This window comes from Cricetulus griseus, chromosome 5 (assembly GCF_003668045.3).
Source record: "Cricetulus griseus strain 17A/GY chromosome 5, alternate assembly CriGri-PICRH-1.0, whole genome shotgun sequence".
NCBI lineage: Eukaryota > Metazoa > Chordata > Mammalia > Rodentia > Cricetidae > Cricetulus > Cricetulus griseus.
Window position 1 is genome coordinate 106,858,403 of NC_048598.1, and position 19,510 is coordinate 106,877,912.

At 37.5% G+C, this 19,510-nt stretch overlaps 1 protein-coding gene across 4 annotated transcripts in view; it reads left to right on the forward strand.

The window, feature by feature from the left end:
* The window catches only part of Eml5 (EMAP like 5), a 112,910-nt gene that overhangs the window by 72,921 nt on the left and 20,479 nt on the right, over positions 1-19,510 (forward strand). For 2 of the 4 annotated variants that reach the window (XM_027419615.2, XM_027419617.2), the window contains exons 23-31: positions 135-266; positions 1,667-1,755; positions 2,753-2,929; positions 5,339-5,540; positions 6,125-6,251; positions 9,468-9,482; positions 13,587-13,665; positions 15,050-15,179; positions 16,670-16,768. In XM_027419615.2, coding sequence (XP_027275416.1) covers positions 135-266; positions 1,667-1,755; positions 2,753-2,929; positions 5,339-5,540; positions 6,125-6,251; positions 9,468-9,482; positions 13,587-13,665; positions 15,050-15,179; positions 16,670-16,768 — 1,050 coding nt within the window. The remainder of the gene's footprint in view (positions 1-134; positions 267-1,666; positions 1,756-2,752; positions 2,930-5,338; positions 5,541-6,124; positions 6,252-9,467; positions 9,483-13,586; positions 13,666-15,049; positions 15,180-16,669; positions 16,769-19,510) is intronic. The other 2 variants (XM_027419613.2, XM_027419616.2) reach the window with 1 other exon arrangement.

Consider the following 19,510-nt stretch of genomic DNA (forward strand, 5'->3'; position numbering starts at 1 on the left):
CATTTATGTCTGATTATCATATAACTTATGAGACACTTAAGATTTCCCCAAAAAGACAAGCAAAGCTACCTCTAGTTGCAGAGTTAAAACTCCTCCCACAGGTAGGAAATGCTAAGCAAATGTTTCTGTTGTAGGTTCTGGGAAATACCTAGCTGTGGCATCCCATGACAGCTTTATAGACATATACAATGTGATGAGTAGTAAACGAGTGGGGATATGCAAAGGAGCTACCAGCTACATAACCCACATTGACTGGGACGCTAGAGGTAAGACTTTACGTAACTTACTACTGTAAGAGCGTCATGCGCTCTAGTATAGCCCTTTACAGGAGCAGACAATGGCAGCCCAAGGTGAACACTGTAGAAGTTTAGACTTTTCAGTAATTCATCTAATGTCATTCAAATGAGAGTACAGTAGGTGTTAAGAAGTTAATTTTGAAGTATAAATTTTATATGAGAAAGAAATTGGTTTTTAATGTCCTGATTTTTGTCAGTTAAAATTTTACACATTTCAAATTTGGAAATAGAAATGTTAGTGAAGATTTTTAAAAAGCAATTCTGCCATGACTTAATATACTATATGTTTTCAAAAATCATCATAATCTCATGGCATACTATTTAATGAATACTTCTTTGCAGAAACCTAGCATATAACACTTTGAAAAGTTCAGACAAATGTTACATATTTTAAATACCCTATTTAAAGGATATCTCACATGTTCAATTTTGTAAAGTTCATATTATAAATTAAGATTTCTCAAATATCCTTAAACTGTTTATAATTTTAAAATTTAATTTTAAAAAGTACAATTTTTAAAAATTGGAAGGAATTTTAACAAAAAATTGTTTCAAGTATCTTTCTAATGTGCATAGCAACTAAAATAGTTTTAATCTATCTACCTACATAAAATAAGTCTTTTGTTAATGAAATTATTTAGTTACATGGGAATTAAGAGAATGCAATGATGTTAATATATTCACTATAGAGGAAGCTGGCCTAGGACCTTGCACATGCTAGGCAAGTGCTATACCTGAGCTATATCCCTAGCTCATTTCTGATTTTCCACTTTCAGACAGGGTCTCACTTAATCCCATAGGTTTGCCTTGAATTCATTGTGTAGTCCAGGCAGTCCTTGAACTTGTGAGTCCACTGCCCTAGTCTCAGCCTCTTGAATGGCTTGAAATACAGGCCTCAAACTTAAGTTCTTCTATAAAAATGCAAAAAAAAAATCATAAAGCAAGGAAGGTTATAAATCAAGACTCTTAAAAGTACATTTGCTTTTAGACCTGGCAGATGAGTTATGCAGAGAAGAAGCTCTGCCTAAGGCCTCAGATGTTGTTTGCAGACTTTAGTCTTTGGGTTGGTGGAAGTTAGGGTTCTGAGTATTCTAAAAGGATTTACCTTATTAATAGTCACAAGCATGCGAGGTCCCAGGCAGAGGTGAGTAGTAAATGACTACTTAAGGGACTAAAGATAAACGTGACAATTTGTCTTCAGACCAGAACATTCCATTCTCCCTAGAGAATTATACAAGTTATGATCAACCTCTGAGTTGTTTATCACATGTTATGTTTTGTTTTCTTTCTGGGAATCTTGGTTCCGGTTTATGATATTTGTATTTATATGTTTTTAATATGTCTGTAACTTTTAAATTTTTTCTTTTAAGGAAAGCTTTTACAGGTCAACACTGGTGCTAAAGAGCAGCTATTCTTTGAAGCTCCCAGAGGAAAAAAACAAACTATCCCCAGTGTGGAGGTAGGATGATGGTGATGGTTGGAGTGATGCTTGTATGATTGACATTGGTTGGAAAGCTGAGGCCCCTTCCCCGTCACCTAGCTATGTGATGGCCATCCATTCTCACATTGGATAGGTCTATGGGCAGGTTTGTTTTACTGGGCTACATAGATACCTGGATGGGCAAAGGAAAGAGAGACTTTTTTTTTTAAAAAAAGAAGGAATCTGGGCATGGTGGCACACACCTTTAATCCCAGAACTTGGAAGGCAGAGGCAAATGGATCTCTATGAGTTCAAGGCCAGCCTGGTCTACACAGTGAGTTCTAGGCCAGTCAGGACTTATATAGTGAGATCCTATCTGAAAAAAGACAATAAAAGGGGCATAAAAACTTGTGTACTTAGCTGCATTTGAATCACTGTCCACAAAGGACAAGAAGCATCCCCTGGTAATAGAGGATGTGCCATCTCCTTTGAAGTCCTGTGTGTATGACCTCTTTTGAAGCCCATGTACCTAATGTGTTTGTTCCGGTGGGTACCTATGAGTGTCGGGGAGGGGGATGGAGGAGAGATGGGGAGGGAGGAAGGAAAGAAAATGATTCTCCATCTTGTGTCTGATAATCTCACTAATTTGGTATCACCTAGGAAGAGATGCTCAGCAAATTTAATGTGAAAGGGACTTAATAAAGAAAGAGGCTCTCCGAGTTCTTAATTTGGAAAACATGTTTGTGATACATTAATAGAGACTTAGATACATAGTAAGCATTGTTTTGGGCTAATCTGCAGGAAGAAGCAGTTTTACTTACCACTGTTGCTCTGCAGCTATGGTACATAGTATGTATATAGCAAGTATGTCTTGAATAATATTGTGTTCAAATTCTCCGTGGCAGTAGAGCAGAGGAACTATAAAACCAAATAAAGGTTTAGCAATTTTCCTATTAAAACTCATACAGTGACAGAGAAATGTTCATACTTGGCATATTAAGTATTAGAAACTTACAACATTTTTTTATGCTTTTAGGTGGAAAAAATTAGTTGGGCATCATGGACAAGTGTACTTGGTTTATGTTGTGAGGGAATTTGGCCTATAATTGGCGAAGTCACAGACGTAACTGCCTCTTGTCTCACCAGTGACAAAATGGTCCTAGCCACAGGGGATGATTTGGGATTTGTGAAGCTGTTTAGATACCCAGCTAAAGTATGTGTTTTTCTTTAACTTATCTAATGATTATTATAATAAAAATGATTATGATAATATAAATTTCATTGTTTTAATATTAATGATGCATACATAATAAGTAATATTATATCACCAGAGGTTTGGAATTGTGTTTCCTATTCTTGGCATCATATTTATCTAAAATAAGTATTACAGTGTACCAAACTATGCCTTCGTTTGCATATCATATATTGTATAGTGCCTTGTTTTTTGTTATATTGTATAGTGGTTTTCATTATTAAATATATAGATATCCTTTGCTCACCATTTATTTTATCACTATTAAATGAATTTTATAATTAAAGTATAAATATAACTTAGATATATATCATTAGTAGTCAATATAAGCTTTATAAATGTAGGTTTTACATTAGAAAAGAAGGCAATTAAGCTAGGTGGTGATGGCACATGCTTTTAATCCCAGTACTTGGGAGGCAGAGGCAGACAGAACTCTATGAGTTCGAGGCCAGCCAGTGAGTTACAGGACAGCCAGGACTGTCACACAAAGAAACCCTGTCTCACCACCCCCTAAAAAAAGAAAGAAAAGGAGGCAATTAAATATTAAATATTTAAATAAAATTAAATAACACTGTTTAGTGTGATTTTTTTTTCTGAAACTAGGTAGTAAAAATTCTTTACAGTACTACATAACCTAGGTTGTGTTGTTTGATTGTTCAATTCATTATTTTACTAACCTCTGTTCACACTAAAACATCAGGCCCCACTTATTACAAAAATAAAACTTATTATAAATATAATATATATGTATACATATATATATATATATATAGTACAAGTGAATTTACATCCTAATTGTCACAAATTAAGTTATATATTGTAATCTAGCATCAATATGAACATAAACAGAATTTAAAGTGGGATGCTAAGATCATACCATGGTATTTTTAGTTCATGGTAACCTCATATGAACATAGGTTTAAAACGACTTATTGGGAACTCAAGCACTCAAAAGAACATCCTAGACCTGGGCATTTCACTTCATAGTATGGAGCTTACCGAGCCTGTTTGGTCCCTAATGAGAAGGAAGGAGAGGAAGGGGAGAATCACTGTAGCAAGAACCAAACAATCTTAGAGAAACTCTGTGCTTTGAAGACAAGATCCCTCCTCCTTAACTTAAAAAAAAAAGTCCTTATTAACAAATATTTGTGGGGCATATATGCCTCAGGGCCTGGAGAATCACTTCTCCCCTTCCACCAAGTGGTTCTGAGAATTAAACTCCAGGCACTGGATTTGGTGGCAAGTTCCTTTGTCTGCTCAGCCATCTCAACAGCCCTCTGATTTTCATTGCCCCCCCCACATACACCCTGGAGAACTCCCTGATTTTGCTACTCACTATGTTTTACTTACTTTTTGGGGGGCGGGGTTCGAGACAGGGTTTCTCTGTGGCTTTGGAGGCTGTCCTGGAACTAGCTCTTGTAGACCAGGCTGGTCTCGAACTCACAGAGATCCGCCTGCCTCTGCCTTCCGAGTGCTGGGATTAAAGCCATATGCCACCACCATCCGGCTTGTTTTACTTACTTCAAAAAAGGTTTCCATGTTTTTTTGTTTTGTATTGTTTTGTTTTGTTTGCTTATTTGGATGTGGAGTATGGGTGGGTGTACGCACACATGGATGTATATACGTGAGCACCTGTGTACCATGGCACAGAGGATACTTGTTGAAGTTGGTTCTCTCCTTCTCCAGTATGGCCTCTAGAGCACACTCCTTATATCATAAGACTTGGCAGCAAGCACCTTTTCCTGCTGAACCATCTCCCTGACCCCTATGCTTTATTATTTAAGAAACTTTATTTTAACAACTTTGTAAACATGTGTACTTAAAACCTGCTTATAGTTTATTAATCTCAAATTTACTCACATAATTAATCATTCCTGGGTCTGTAATTTACAGTTCTATTGGTATGTAAAAGGGAAATACAGTTCTGGAGAATACAGTTCTATACTGGAGTGTCTATTGCCTACTTAGCAGGTGTGGAACACCAAAGGATGAAAGAAAGAAAGACACTATGTGTATGTAGTACTTTTCAAAGAAAGCACAGTGAATTGAAGTGAAATATAATTGTGTGTGTGTGTAATGTGTATGTACATATTACATATTACACACACACACACAGACACACACATATATATGTAAAACTTTAAAAACAAAAGTTTCTTTGCTAGAATTCAAATTTGGGCAGGTGGAGGTAGTGCACGCTATAATCCCGGCACTTGGGAGGCAGAGGCAGGCAGATATCAGTGAGTGAGGCCAGCCTGGTCTACAAAGTGAGTTCCAGGACAGCCAGGGCTGTTAGACAGAGAAACCCTGTCTCCAAAAAAGCAAACAAACAAAAAACAAGAAGAATGTTTGAATTTGTTTTATTTTCAGGGAAAATTTGGAAAGTTTAAGAAGTATGTGGCTCACAGCACACATGTCACAAATGTTCGCTGGACTTATGATGACAGCATGCTGGTTACCCTGGGAGGTGCAGATATGTCGTTAATGGTATGGACAAATGAAATGGAGAGCTGTCGAGAGAAAAAGTCATGTGACAGTGAAGAATCTGACATAGATTCCGAAGAAGATGGAGGTATGCCATTTTAAAACATTTAAACAAAAGTATAGGGAAAACAGCTGTACTGATTTAAACTACAGAAGTTAAAAATAAGTAACAGTGTTTGGGTCAGTTTTACAACAAAATTGTTTTTGTGATTAATGACTGGCATATATTGATGACTTAGATTACTCACCATTTGTAAGACAGCCAATTGTATTTTAAGTGTTGTTAAAAGCTTTTATGTTATTGAGCTCTATACTTTAAGATAACTTTCATTTTCTTAATGTGCCAGTAATACCAGTAATTATAAAAAAAACAGGATGAATAATTTAACCACCCATACTTAACAGTTTAAGGTGTATACTAGTGTAATTATGCACTTATATACATATGCAATAACAATGAGAGAACTGAACTCATCTTTGCAGTAATGTGCAATTAGTGATAATTAGTAGACATCGTATATATTATTAAATATTCTTCACATAAATTTTTCTAGTTGCATATTTAGTAACATGGATTTAACAATTTATTTTATACTGTTGGGAGAAGATGGATTTATAAGAATGTAATTGATTACCTTATTATTACTTAGTAACATTTATATTTGATGATAGGCTATGACAGTGATGTGACAAGAGAGAATGAAATTAGTTACACCATCAGAGCCTTATCAACTAATATTCGTCCAATGCTTGGAGTCAAGCCTCATTTGCAGCAAAAGGAACCATCAGTTGATGAGAGGTAATAAAATTTAAAGTTAGATGAGGAAAATGATACAGATATAAAAAATTGAATTACATCTAAATAAGTTTTCTGTAGAAGCTATTAGTACTATTGAATTATGCAGTTGGGAACCACTGTTAGAAACTGTCCTTAAGTACTCTTGGTGTTTACACTGTCTTTGCAAGGAGTTCAGGGAATGTTATATCCATATATAAAGTTACTATGATTGGATTAATCTTACTTGCTGGCTTTCATAAATGTGTGATAGATTGGGGAAGAGACAGAGTGAAGAATAAGCTGATATTATTTTTTTTTAGGTACCCAAAAGATGAGTTGAAGTGGAATTTCCTTAATGGAAATTACTAGTCTTAATATAGAATCAACACATGCAGAGCAATTTTATGAAAAGAAAAACTCTTGTGTGTGTTCCTGTATACACATACAAGTACATGTTTGTGTGAGCATATATGAACACAAGTTCTGGTGGAGGTCAGAGATGGACCTTGGCTCTTGGCTGTTGTTTCTCAGGAGCCTTTCTTTCTTTCTTCCTTTCTTCCTCCTTCCTTCCTTCCTTCCTTCCTTCCTTCCTTCCTTCCTTCCTTCCTTCCTTCCTTCTTTCTCTTTCTTTCTCTCTCTCTCTCTCTCTCTCTCTCTCTCTCTCTCTCTCTCTCTCTCTCTCTCTCTCTCTCTCTCTCTCTCTTTCTTTCTTTCTTTCTTTCTTCTTTCTAAGACAAAGTCTCTCACTGGGCTGAAATTCCCCAAATAGGCAAATCTGGCTTGCCAGGAAGTCTCAGGGTTAACACTGGATTTTCTTTTGTTTGCTTTCACATGGGCTCTGAAGATTGAACTCAGGTCCTCATGCTAGTAAGGCAAGCACTTTACTGACTGAGCCATCTTCCCCAGCCTAGCAGAGAACTTTTTGGTAAAGTCTTGGCTGAGAAGAGAATTTGACCTAATGTATTCCAAGTGAAGGATGGAGAACAGTGAAGAGGCATTTGGGATTTGGATGTGTAGCCTGGTGATAGAGCACTTGCCAGCACACGTGAGGCCCTGGGCTCTATTCTCAGAATCATAAACAGAACAAAATAAGCCTAATGGTATAGACTCCACAAGTGAAAAGGTTTTAAGAAATAGTAAAAGACATTGTCCAGAAACAGGGAGAAACAGATGTACTGGTGGATGTGATAGCAACGACTTCCAGAAGGTTGTAATGAAGGAAATTTTACTATAAGAAGTTCATGTTTGGTGGAAAAGCAAATAACATGAAACTTGGGTTTAATATTCAGGAACAGAGAGGAAGTTATAGGTGAGCTGCACCTAATAATGAGGAAGGAGATGGCTAGGTACTTTAGGACTCACTGCTGGAGGTGTGCCCAGGGAACGCAGTTCCTTTCTGCTTCAGGTGCTCAGTTTGTGCAGGAAACACCTGAGGTATCAACAGAGGGCTGTCATCTAAAGAAGAGTCAGAGAGTGAGTGTACATTTTGTTCTGTTTGAAGAGGCAAAGTGTAAAAGTGTTAGGAAAGCCAGTCGTACCGTGATCTGTATACTTGGCGATAAAATTCCAGGGTGAGGCAGCTTGCTAGAAGATAGTATCTAGTGCTAAGTTTGTACATTTGCATCCAGACAAAAGACTAAAATACCCATTTGTGTCACTTGTCACTTGTGTGACTTTGAAAAAATTATTCGTCTCTTCTCAACCTGTCTTTACTGCCAGAATGAGAGCTATAGTACTTATCTATGGATTATTTCAAGTTCTAAATAAAATAATCAAGAATTAAATTAAATATTGCGATTAAATAGATTTTTACTAATGAAACCACTCTCATTTAATGAAACATAGAGTAGTCTGGGCATTATGACACACATCTTTAATCCCAGCACTTGGGAGGTAGAAACAGATCTCTGTGAACATGAGGACAGCTTGTTCTACAAAGCAAATTTCAGGCTAGCCAGGGCTATAAAATGAGAGCCTGTCTTACAAAAAAAGAAAAAGGAAGGAAGGAAGGAAGGAAGGAAGGAAGGAAAAAGAAAGAGTAACCTAAAATACAATCCTGAGATTGAATATTCACAAGGTAATGAGTACTTGATATTCATTAATTACAGGAACACATATAAACAAACAAATATGGGTTTTGTAGATTGAATACTTGAAGAATTATTACTAGTATTATTTAAGGAAAATTCTAACTCCCAAGTAATGAAAAGTAAAAAGTGCTATAATCTCTTTCATAAGTTATATTGACTTTCTTCAATGAGAAATTTTATCATTCATCAGATCAGCTTGTTATGTAACCTAACTTTGCTCTGGAAGTTTGTCACAGTAAGGCAGATTTTCTCTTCATTGGTGAAGCAATCCATGGGATGGCAGGTGGAAATATCTTCCTCTTTTGAAGAATTGTTTCATGCTTTCATTGGTGTAACCATTTCCATTAGTTAGTGTTCCATTAGTTTTGTTTTTTTGGGACAGGACCTGACTCTGTAGCCCAGTCAGGCCTGGAACTCACTTAGAGTACCCCAGGCTTACCTCATATGCATACATTTTCTGCCTCTGCATCTCAGGTGCTGGTATTACAGGTGGAAGCCACCATGCCCAGATCTAGTTTGCATTTTATATAGCTAACTTCTCAGAATTATTCCTGAAAATTTTTTGCATTTAATTCTCAATTTTTGTAGTTTCAATTCTGCTACATTCATTTGAAAACGCTGAGACAGATGTCACTAATGTGGTTCAGAAGAGCCCTCATTTAAAAAAAAATGACAAATAAAAGGAGATAAAAAGAGATTCTACCAGCTTTGGATATATTACTCAAAGTATGCTGTAATTGTTTAAATAGTTGTCTCACATTTTAATGTTAGTCATTAAGTGTTAACTAGTTACTTTATAAGCAGTTAAGCATCAAATCATCTACCTTAAAGGATGTATCTGATGACAATTGATTACTATTGTATTAGTTAATACTTTGTGGATATTTTTTCTGAATCTGAATGGTTTTAATTGTGATATGAATTTCTTTTTCAATAAATATTTTATAGCAATATTTTGTATCTAGGTATCTAATTTTAATCAATTTCTGGTATTTTAATTAACATGTCCAAAAATTTGTTATAAAATTAGAAATTTTGTACTTTCTTAAAGTTCTTTTGATGCTACTTTTATTCTGCTTTTTGTTATGTATAATCACCATCAATTTCTTATGTGTTTCACCACTTTCTTCTCCTTTTCCTTCCAAAGACAGGGGGTAGTAAGGTAAGTGTTTTTTAAAAAAAACATATTCTAATAAAATGTATACTCTGTTTTGATCCCCAGTATTTCAAGGTATTATTTTTCCTTTTCAATGATGTTTAATATACTCATTCATTTAAAAATAGGGCAATTATGGTATCTTTGTGTTTAATAAAATTATATGGATAAAAAGGCTGTTGGAGTGCTTGCTTGCAGCTATCTTCAGATGAAAAGGTCTTCAGAGCAATTCCCAAAGGAGACAACATGGAAATGAGTCAATTTTAGAAGTAAGGAAAGATACCACTTTCTAGAAAAACTCAGGATGAAAAGTGCAGTTGAGAACAGATTGTTCAGAAAGCCAGTCTGTATCCTTGAGTAATTTGACAATGGAAATTAATTATCTGAGGAATGCATTGTGTTTTCAACAGAGTAATATATGCACAGATGAGTCCAGAGTATGGCTTGAGCTCTGAAGAGGCCCACATGATCTTACAGGAATTTAACAGAAATGAAATGTCCAGACATAGTTGTGTATGGAAAGTAGTATGTTTAGTACTGAGCTCCATATTAAAGGAAACCCTGGCTGTTCTGAGTAGTGTAGAAGAAACCAGAGTGAAGCAAAGTTGGAAGGCTGCTTCTAAGAGCAGTCAGTTATTTAGGAATCACTTGTCTGAAACACAAAGCTAAGTGGAAGATGTAATTTCTGTCCTGGATATGGATAGCTTTTTACGTGAAGTAACCCCTCCCTCACCAAGTGTGCTTGGACGACCGACCATCTGACAGGACAGCTGTGAAAGAAGACTTGTGTGATACCTGTCAGTTCAGTTAGTGATCAATCATGTTGTCATCACTTGCCTTCCACTCCTGGGTCTGAACCCAGGCCTCAGGTGATAGGCAAGTGTTCAACACAGCTGCATCCTCAACCCCTTGTATTTTTATTTTATTTTGGTGTTTGAGACAGAATCTTGAAGTGTAGCTAGGGCTAGCTGGCATTTGAGAGCCCTTCTCCTCAGCCGCCAGAATGCTGGGATTCCAGTCATATACCACCTGCCATGTTCATTCTGCTATTGAGGGAATTGTTCTTTTGGGGAGGGAGAGAGAGGTGGTTTTGTTTTGAGACAGTCTTGCTACGTAGCTCAGGCTAGCCTTGAACTCACAGCAATCCTCCTGCTCAGCTTCCCAGAGTGTGCTGGCATTATATCTAAGCACCACCAAACTCAGTTAGCATTCTTTTTTTTTCTGTCAAAAAATCAATTTTATTAATAATTTCAATGTTAGATCACTAATTTTTTATTTAAATTCTTTAATTACTACTTATATTTACATATCCATCCCCCCATTTCCTCGCCCTCCCATCCTCCCCACCAACCCTCCCCAACCCATCCCCCAACTCCTCCCCAGGGATAGTGAGGCCCTCCACGGGGGGCCTTCAAAGTCTGTTATATCATTTGGGGGAGGGCCTAGGCCCTCCTTGCTGTATCTGGGCTACTATATTTAATGATACTTCCTTTGGTAGCCAGGTCCCAAACTCAGTAAGGCCCTGAATGCCTGAGTCCGCCTGCTTGAGTGGGTGCCTGAGGAACCTCCTTAGAGCTGAGGGATGGTCTCCTGAGACAGTTTTTTTTTTGTTTTTGTTTTTGTTTTTGTTTTTGTTTTTTTTTAGAGCAGCCCCAGTAATAAGGTTCTCTTTTCCTTTCTTAGAACAAAGAAAAGATGAAGGACACTCTAAAATTTGTCATAGGACGTTACAAATTCTCATATGTCCTTTTTTTTAATCTTCTGGTTTCTCTGTTATTAATGGACTAATTTAAGCTTTTCTTAACTGCAATAATAAAAAGCCTTTAATGTATGAAGTACAGTTTATCTGCGCTAAACCTAGCAATATTTTATTATGTGAGATTCTGTAATAATGTTTAAAATTCGGATGTGTGTTAAAATCCTTTTCCTTTTTTTCTCTGCTGCTTGAAAAGAGGATCCAGGTAACCGTCTCCATGCTATGTTTACAAGACCAAATTTTGTGTTTTGATCATCTCTGTTTGCCATTAATGAGCAGTATCCCTGCTCCCATTTCCCTCCCTCCAAAGGAATGGCATTTTAGTTACCTAGCTTACATAAGTCACTTATTACTAACATTTTATGCATCCAAATTGTATTGTTTTACAAGCCAAATAATTTCATTTTTTACAGTAATACAATTTATGTAAATAATCCTTATAAAATTTAAATATGCTTAATTGTTACATAAGGTTTATAGACAAAACTGGTAATGAGGTTAGAATTAAAGCTATAAGATGTTTACACATTAAATAAAGTTCACAAAGTTGGCTTGGAAGAAAAGCTGGGCTTTCTGTCATTTTTTGAACTAGTCCTGGTAGCAATATTGTTAAATATTGTTAAGTTAAATATCATTAACTTCTGCTTTTATGTATGGACCATCAAAAATGTGAATGTTTGAACTTTAAATTTCTGTGCTAACTTGGAAAGTTACACGTTCTTTTTTTTGTTTGTTTGTTTTGATTTCTCGAGACAGGATTTCTCTGTGTAGCTTTGGAGCCTATCCTGTCACTCACTCTGTAGACCAGGCTGGCCTCGAACTCATAGAGATCCTGTCTCTGCCTCCTGAGTGCTGGATTAAAGGTGTTTGCCACCAATGCCCTGCAAGTTACACATTCTTAATAAAGATAATTTTTATGACACCAGTCAGTCATGTTGAGCACATACTATTTCATGCTCTATGTGAATATGTACATTTATTTAACAATGTATTATAGTACTTAGTATCAAATGTAGGCTTTGCTTATGCTGCTAGGCAACCATGCCACCAGCAGGCTGGATCCCCAACATTCTGCATTTATTTTATATTGTATGTTCAATATGCACCAGGGCTGGAGAGATGACTCAGTGGTTAAGAGCACTGGCTGTTCTTGCAGAGTACTGGATTCAGTTCCTAGCACCCACATGGTGGCTCACAACTGTCCTTAATTCCAGTTCCAGGCGTCTGACACCTCTTCTGACTTCTGTGGGTTCCTGAATGCACATGGTGCACATATACTCAGACATGCACACACACACATGCACACACATATATTTTAAAAGAGGCAACACTTCTTTTAGCTTTGCAAATATGTAACTTGACAGTACTTTTGGAATCTATTTATACAGCTTAATAAATTATTAAACATTGGAAGTTTTTATAAAATGAGTATCATTTCTAATTTAGTTATAAATTGAATATTTAAAATTTAGAGAGGAGTTAATGCCTGATTTAGATTCAGTGTTCAGACTATAAAATACTTGAATAATGGTTGAGATGGGCTAGTAAGTGGCTTTTAAAAATTAAATAAAAGGTTTTATAAAAGTTCTTCCACAAATATACAATTCAAAATATGAATCTATGCCCCTGTTAGAATAGGGAACATTTTTGTGGGTTCTGAGCAAATCAGAGAGGGCTGGATTGAAAAGCTATTATGTAGGGAAAGGTGATAAATATCCCAGAAAGTGATTAGGGAAGAGGGAACTTTGGAGACAGTAGTTGTGGTAATGACCTTTTTTGGGATGTTGAATGGTTTACTTTGCTTTGTGACTAGAAAATGTCTTCCTGAATAACTTTCTGGTGTTGATGCTATTAGCCACCATGAGGGAATTCATCAGGCAGTGGAATAGTAAAGGGCATGACGAAGCATGGAGGACGTGCTGTTATGAATTTGAACTCATGTGGATGATGCTACCAACAGTGTAGAAAGTTCAAGAAAATGCTATCCAAATACACTGTCAGAATGTTTTATATATCTGTGAGCCATAAGGGACACTATAGAGCAATAATCCAGAGTTTGATGATAATATACCCATCCGGAAATGTTTGAATATGTCAAACTAACATTCTTACATTTGCCTATTCTTATGCTATGTTATTTACATTATGAGATGCAGACCAAAGAAGTTAAAAGTAAAAATGAATAAAAATACTCTTTCTACATTAGACGCTATAAAGATGTAGAGAGCACAGTGCAGTGTGGAACAAGAGTGGGCTTCCTTTGGGGAGGGTGACATTTCTGGAGGACAGATTGGGAGACCCAGTGGAGACCACACATAATACTGTCTTTCCTCCTTCCCACCCCTCTGTTACAGGCCTCCCGTGAGTAGGGCCCCACCACAGCCAGAGAAACTTCAGTCAAACAATGTTGGCAAGAAGAAGAGACCCATAGAGGTAAGGAAAATGAATCTCCCAATATTCCCAAGTTTCCTTTTTATAAAACATTCAAGTTTTGCCATTAATTTCATGAGACTGGCTATACTGAATCATCTTTGCTTTGCAAAAGTTGGTTGCTTAATTGTTTTCAAGTCTGAAATTTGGATTGATGCCCTCTACTTCTCTTACTTTCAAGTGAATCTTTTACATATGTAATGTCCTTAAATTGATCTGTATCCTGGAGAAGGTCTAAATGTAAATTTATATGAGTGATATCATGAATGAACAGGGAAGCACACACACCTTGGTGGTGTCTTATAGTTAATACATCGATTTCATAAGTTAAACATTAGATGCAGTGTTTCAGGAACTTTACCGCTTACGATACTTTTACTACATAGGGCACATGGAGAATGTTTCTCCTTCTTTCTTCCATCAGGAACCCTTCTCAGGCATTTCATAAAGCCAGTGTCAGCAGCAAACAAGCAAACTGCTAGCTCCAGCACAGGAAAGGTGCACAGGTAGAGGATGGGTGATGATGTAGCCTTCCACCACCCATAAGGCAATGAAAAGGAATCTTCCGGTTGTTGGATTCTCTCCCAGAACTTTACCCATGATTTGTCTGAAACAGCTTTGGGGTTCCCCTGGGTGTCTAATTTGGACATAATGTATCTTAAGTATGTAGAACAAATACCTGGACTAACAATGAGTACAAACTGAAATTTTCCTTTGGACATAAGAAAGGTGTCAATGGTTAACAAATAGAAACTCTTCTCTCGGAATGAGATGACCTTGTAATTCCCTTCTCATTTTATAAGTTTATATTGAGAAATATGGGTATGTGTTTCCATTGCTGAAAGCATGTTACATAAAAAAAAAAAAATTATGTCTAATGGTTGTTGCACCCATGAAGTCACAACTGTAGTGGTTACCTGCAAAGGACTGGGCCCATCAGTGCTCCACCACCAATAGGGAATGGACTCAGGGGTACACCTCTGCTAAGTTGTCCTTTCTTAAGCGAATAACCACCTCCTGTGCACATGCCAACCAAAGCAACCAAAGGCAATGGGACACCAGGAGATGGGAAAGTAAGAGGAGACTTTTGGGCAAGAAGGGGTTCAGTGGGAGGGGGTAAGAGGTTAGTGGGGGAAGATAATCAAAGTATGTCTCATATATATATATATATATATATATATATATTATGTGATGTTTATGTGAAGTTATAAAAGGCTAAAGACAAATTTAAATGTCTAGCTTAATTTTGGGTTAGCCATTTATAAAATACACAAAGCACACTCTCCCTTTGTTGGAAAATGCTAGTTTGGTCTGTATCACAGAACTGTAGTGAACATTTATGCTGAGGAAGGATGTAATGTGTCATGTTTTTTTTTCATTGTTATAGGACCTTGTGTTGGAGCTTGCTTTTGGCTATCGAGGCAGAGACTGCAGGAACAATGTGCACTACTTAAATGATGGCGATGATATAATTTATCACACTGCCTCTGTTGGGATTCTGCACAATGTTGCTACAGGTAGGAGTCTTAATTCCCTGTACATACACGCTTTTAATTTGGAACATCTTATCTAGCAGCCTTAAGTTGTTTGTTAAAACTACAAATAGTATTTTTATTTATTTTATTTAAATTTTAGGGGCGGGGGTTTGTTTTTTTCAAGACAGGGTCTCACTAGCCTTGGCTGGCCTTGAACTTGCTATGTAGATCAGGCTGGCCTCAAACTCCAATTCATAGAGAGCTGCCTGTCTCTGTCCTACTTTGGTTTTGAGTGTTTCTGATCAGTTTGGGGTTACATTGTAATAATATTCAGAGAAAGCTGGGCGTTAGTGGTGCACGCCTTTAATCCCAGAACTCAGGAGGCAGAGGCAGGCAGATCTCTGTGAGTTTGAGGCCAGCCTGGTCTACAAAGTGAATTCCAGGATAGGCTCCAAAACTACACAGAGAAACCCTGTCATGAAAAACAAAACAAAAATAATGTTCAGAGAAGTGTCTGCTAGCTTATTTTCTACCAGTTAAACCAGTAGTCTATAATTACTTGTGTGTTCGTTTCACTGGACCTTCTGCTCTAGAAAATACAAAACACATTTTAACTTGAGAAGATTTATTTACTTGTATTTATTTTTATTTTTTGGACACAAGTCCTTATGCTGCTCAGTCTGGCGTGGAACTCACTGTGTAGCCCAGGCTGGCCCAAACTCATAAAGATCCACCAGCCTCTGTGGGATTGCTGGTGTGTACCGCCACACCCAAGGGCTTTGAGTAAGTTACCCAGGTGTGTTAGTGTATTGTTGGGGTCATGGAGAACCTGCTGTATATGGTCCTCTATAATCTATATCCAGCCTGCTGCTCTGACTCCATTTCCATACTGAGTTAGTTCACCTCCTATTTTATTTAGTCTTGTTGTTGTCTTTATGGACTGCTGTTGGAGCCCGTGAAGGATCCCTCCATGGTCAGTAGTGCCAGAGGAACCATATTAGCTTTCTGATAAAACAAACAAAAAAACAAACAAACAAAAAAACCACTGCTTACAAGATAAATGGGAAATATGAATAAACAGCACCCAGATTAATAAATGAGAAATTACTTTTGTTTTTTCTGTGACTCTAGTAAATTTTTTTCTTTACAAAGTCAAAAGGGGAAGATGATAGGCAAGTATTCAAAGTCTTGCAGATTTCTCGTACCTGCTTACTTTTCTGTCCATATTGCTGGCTTTCATGACGATCCGATTCATTCAGATGAACCATGCATATGCACAGTTAGCTACATCCCCAGCCTTTTGTTTATCTGTTTCTCATGGTATCTTCAGCTTGTATATGGTTTATCCTTTTCAGAGCTCTGTCCCTTTAAGATAACCAAGTCATTGTCATCCTTTTGATAGCAATCACTTACATGGTAAATGCTCAGAACGTATTTTGAATGGGCAAATAAAATTGTTGTACTAAATAAGTACATTTGGTTGTTGCATCTTAAAGTTTTCAAAGTTAACTTTCAAAATTATTTCTTTGTAGGGACTCAGAGTTTTTATCAGGAACACAATGATGACATTCTGTGCCTCACTGTAAATCAGCACCCCAAATTTATCAACATAGTGGCAACTGGCCAAGTAGGTATGTTTCTGTATTTCAAAAAGAAACAGTTTGGAACATTACTGTTCTAATAATTTCAATACCCTAGGAAAAATTGAAGTGTATTAAGTTGTGGATTGCTCAGAATGAATGTATATGTACAGAACTTAGCCTGATTACCTTATGTTTGCTGACAGGTAGCTTTCTATTCCTTAACTTTGATTATCTGAATTTGTTCAGACTATTGTGTAAATAGTTGGCCTTTTGCCTTAGCAGGAATGTCTGTTCAGCCAAATGGTTGCATTCAGTAGTATATAAAACTTAAAGGAAGGATAAAAGGGCAGCCAAGAAATTAACTAGACCAATGGGATAGAGCCCTTGTTCAGAAAAGGTTAGGTTGGATAAGAGAAAATGCATGTCTGTTTCATGTTAGAAAACCCCTTCGCATTTTAAAATGTTGGTTTGCTATTAGTATTGATGAGATTCACCAATGGTTTAAAGTGTTTTTAACTTCTATCAAAAAATCAAGGTTCGCCAGGCATTGGTGGCACACTCCTTTAATCCCAGCACTCAGGAGGCAGAGGCAGGTGGATCTCTGTGAATTGGAGACCAGCCTGGTCTCCAGAGAGAGTTCCAGGACAGTCTTCAAAGCCACAGAGAAACCCTATCTTGAAAAAAAAACAGAAAAAAAATACCATGCTATCATATCACAGATGTGGCCAGACAAGTACACTTGTAAGCATTATAGAAATTACCATGGTTTTTGGATCTCAGGGAGTCACAATTGCTATACTCACTTCACTCACTTTCTTGGTATCTTAGTATCTTTGTTATCCCAGCAAATACTGTTTGTTACTCAGGAATCTGTTCTTCTCTGGGTTGTTTGGCTTTATAGCTGTACTACATGAAATCCTTGCATTTTTCCCTTCTGTAGAATTTTCTTTAAAAAAAAAAATTAAGGTGGGAGGTAGTGGCACATGCTTTTAATCCCAGCACTTGAGAGGCAGAGGAAGACAGATCTCTGAGTTCGAGGCCAGTCTGGTCTATAGAGTGAGTTCCAGGATAGCCAAGGCTACACAGAGAAAACCCTGTCTCCTTGAAAAACCAACCAACCAAACAAAACACCAAAACAAAACAAAACCAACTTTTAAAGTAAACATACAAAATGATAGATTTTGTTATAGCATTGCCATGCATATGTATTATTATAGAGTTTAATTTCTTATTTATTTGTATGCATGTCTGTGTGTGTGTGTGTGTGTGTGTGTGTGTGTGTGTGTGTGTGTGTGTGTGTGTGTGTGTATGAGCATGTCTGAGCACATGACATGTAGAGGCCAGAAGAGTGCATCAATTGTCCTACTCGATTACTCCCTACATCTGTTTCTTTGAGGCAGGGTCTCTCAGAACCTGGGACTTGCATTTCCTTGGTTAGACTGGAAGCCATCAAGCCCCATCAGTCCTCCTGTCTCTTCCCTACTTAGAGCTGGGGTTACAGGAATGTGTGGGGCACTAGCTTCTTACATGGATAGATTATGAACCAGGCCTGGTGGCTAAACCTGTAAGCCTGGCACTTGGGAATTAGTGACTGGAGGATTGAACCCCACAGCTTTATATCTAATGAAGTAATCCAACTTGTTCCTAGAAAGCTTGCTTATAAAGTGCTCCTTCACATACAACAGAGGTCAGTTTCTTGTGGTTACTCTCTCATTGGTCCTTGTTCTTGGGCATATAGAAAATCTAATCACGTATTCCTATGACTTTACCTTCCAGCTTTGGAGACAGTTGTTCTTTCAGTGACTTTCTTCTAGTGGTTTTCTTTCAGAGGGATCATTTTGTGCATCTTGTAGGAGTGGGGTATGCCTGGGACAATGAAATTGCTTTCCAGGGGAGGAATGCTCTCTCCTGGACTATGTCTTGAGTTTTTGATATCCTGGAATTCTCCACCAAACATTTCTGAACCTGCTTTTGGGCTTACCTGAGCCTCTTCTCAGAGTGTGTCCATCCAGTAGCCCATTGCACACCCAGTATGTGTACTCATAAAGGCGGGTCAGGGGGTGGTCAGCTTTCACTGAATTTGGGGAGTTCAATCTGGGAAAAAGGGCTTAGCCAGTTTTGGCTACTAGAACAAATACTTGGATGCGGTGCTTTTAAAACAAACAAACAAACAAACAAACTCATTTCTTACCATTTTGGAAGTTGGAAGTTAAAGCTAAAGATGCCAGCATGATTGGGTTCTGATGAAGGCCATCTCGCTAGGCTACAGATGGCCTTGTATCTCTATTGTCTTTCTTATTTATCTATCATCTTTTCTTACACTGATCTTCACTATGGACTCACTCTCATGACCTAATCACTCCCAAAGGTCCCATGCCCTAACACTGTAGTTGAAATTAGAGTAACATCATGCAAGTTTTGGAGGAACACTAACATTTCATTCCATCACAGCCTCACATAAGTGCTTCCATGGTCCCTTGTGGTGGGGGCTAGTAGATGTCTGCTGAGGAGAGAAGGCAGTGATATATGTCCCCAAACTCCAGTGAGTTATGAATTTATACTTGTCCTCCTAGATCATCAGAGGAAAATACCTATCAAGATTAAAACAAAATAAAACAAAACTGGGGGACTGGAGAGATAACTCAGTTTGCAAAATACTTAGTGCATAAAGATGAATTCAGTTCCAAAAGCCATGCAAAAAAGTCTGGTATTAGCCGAGCAGTGGTGGCACTCGCCTTTAATCCCAGCACTCGGGAGGCAGAGGCAGGAGGATCTCTGTGAGTTCGAGAC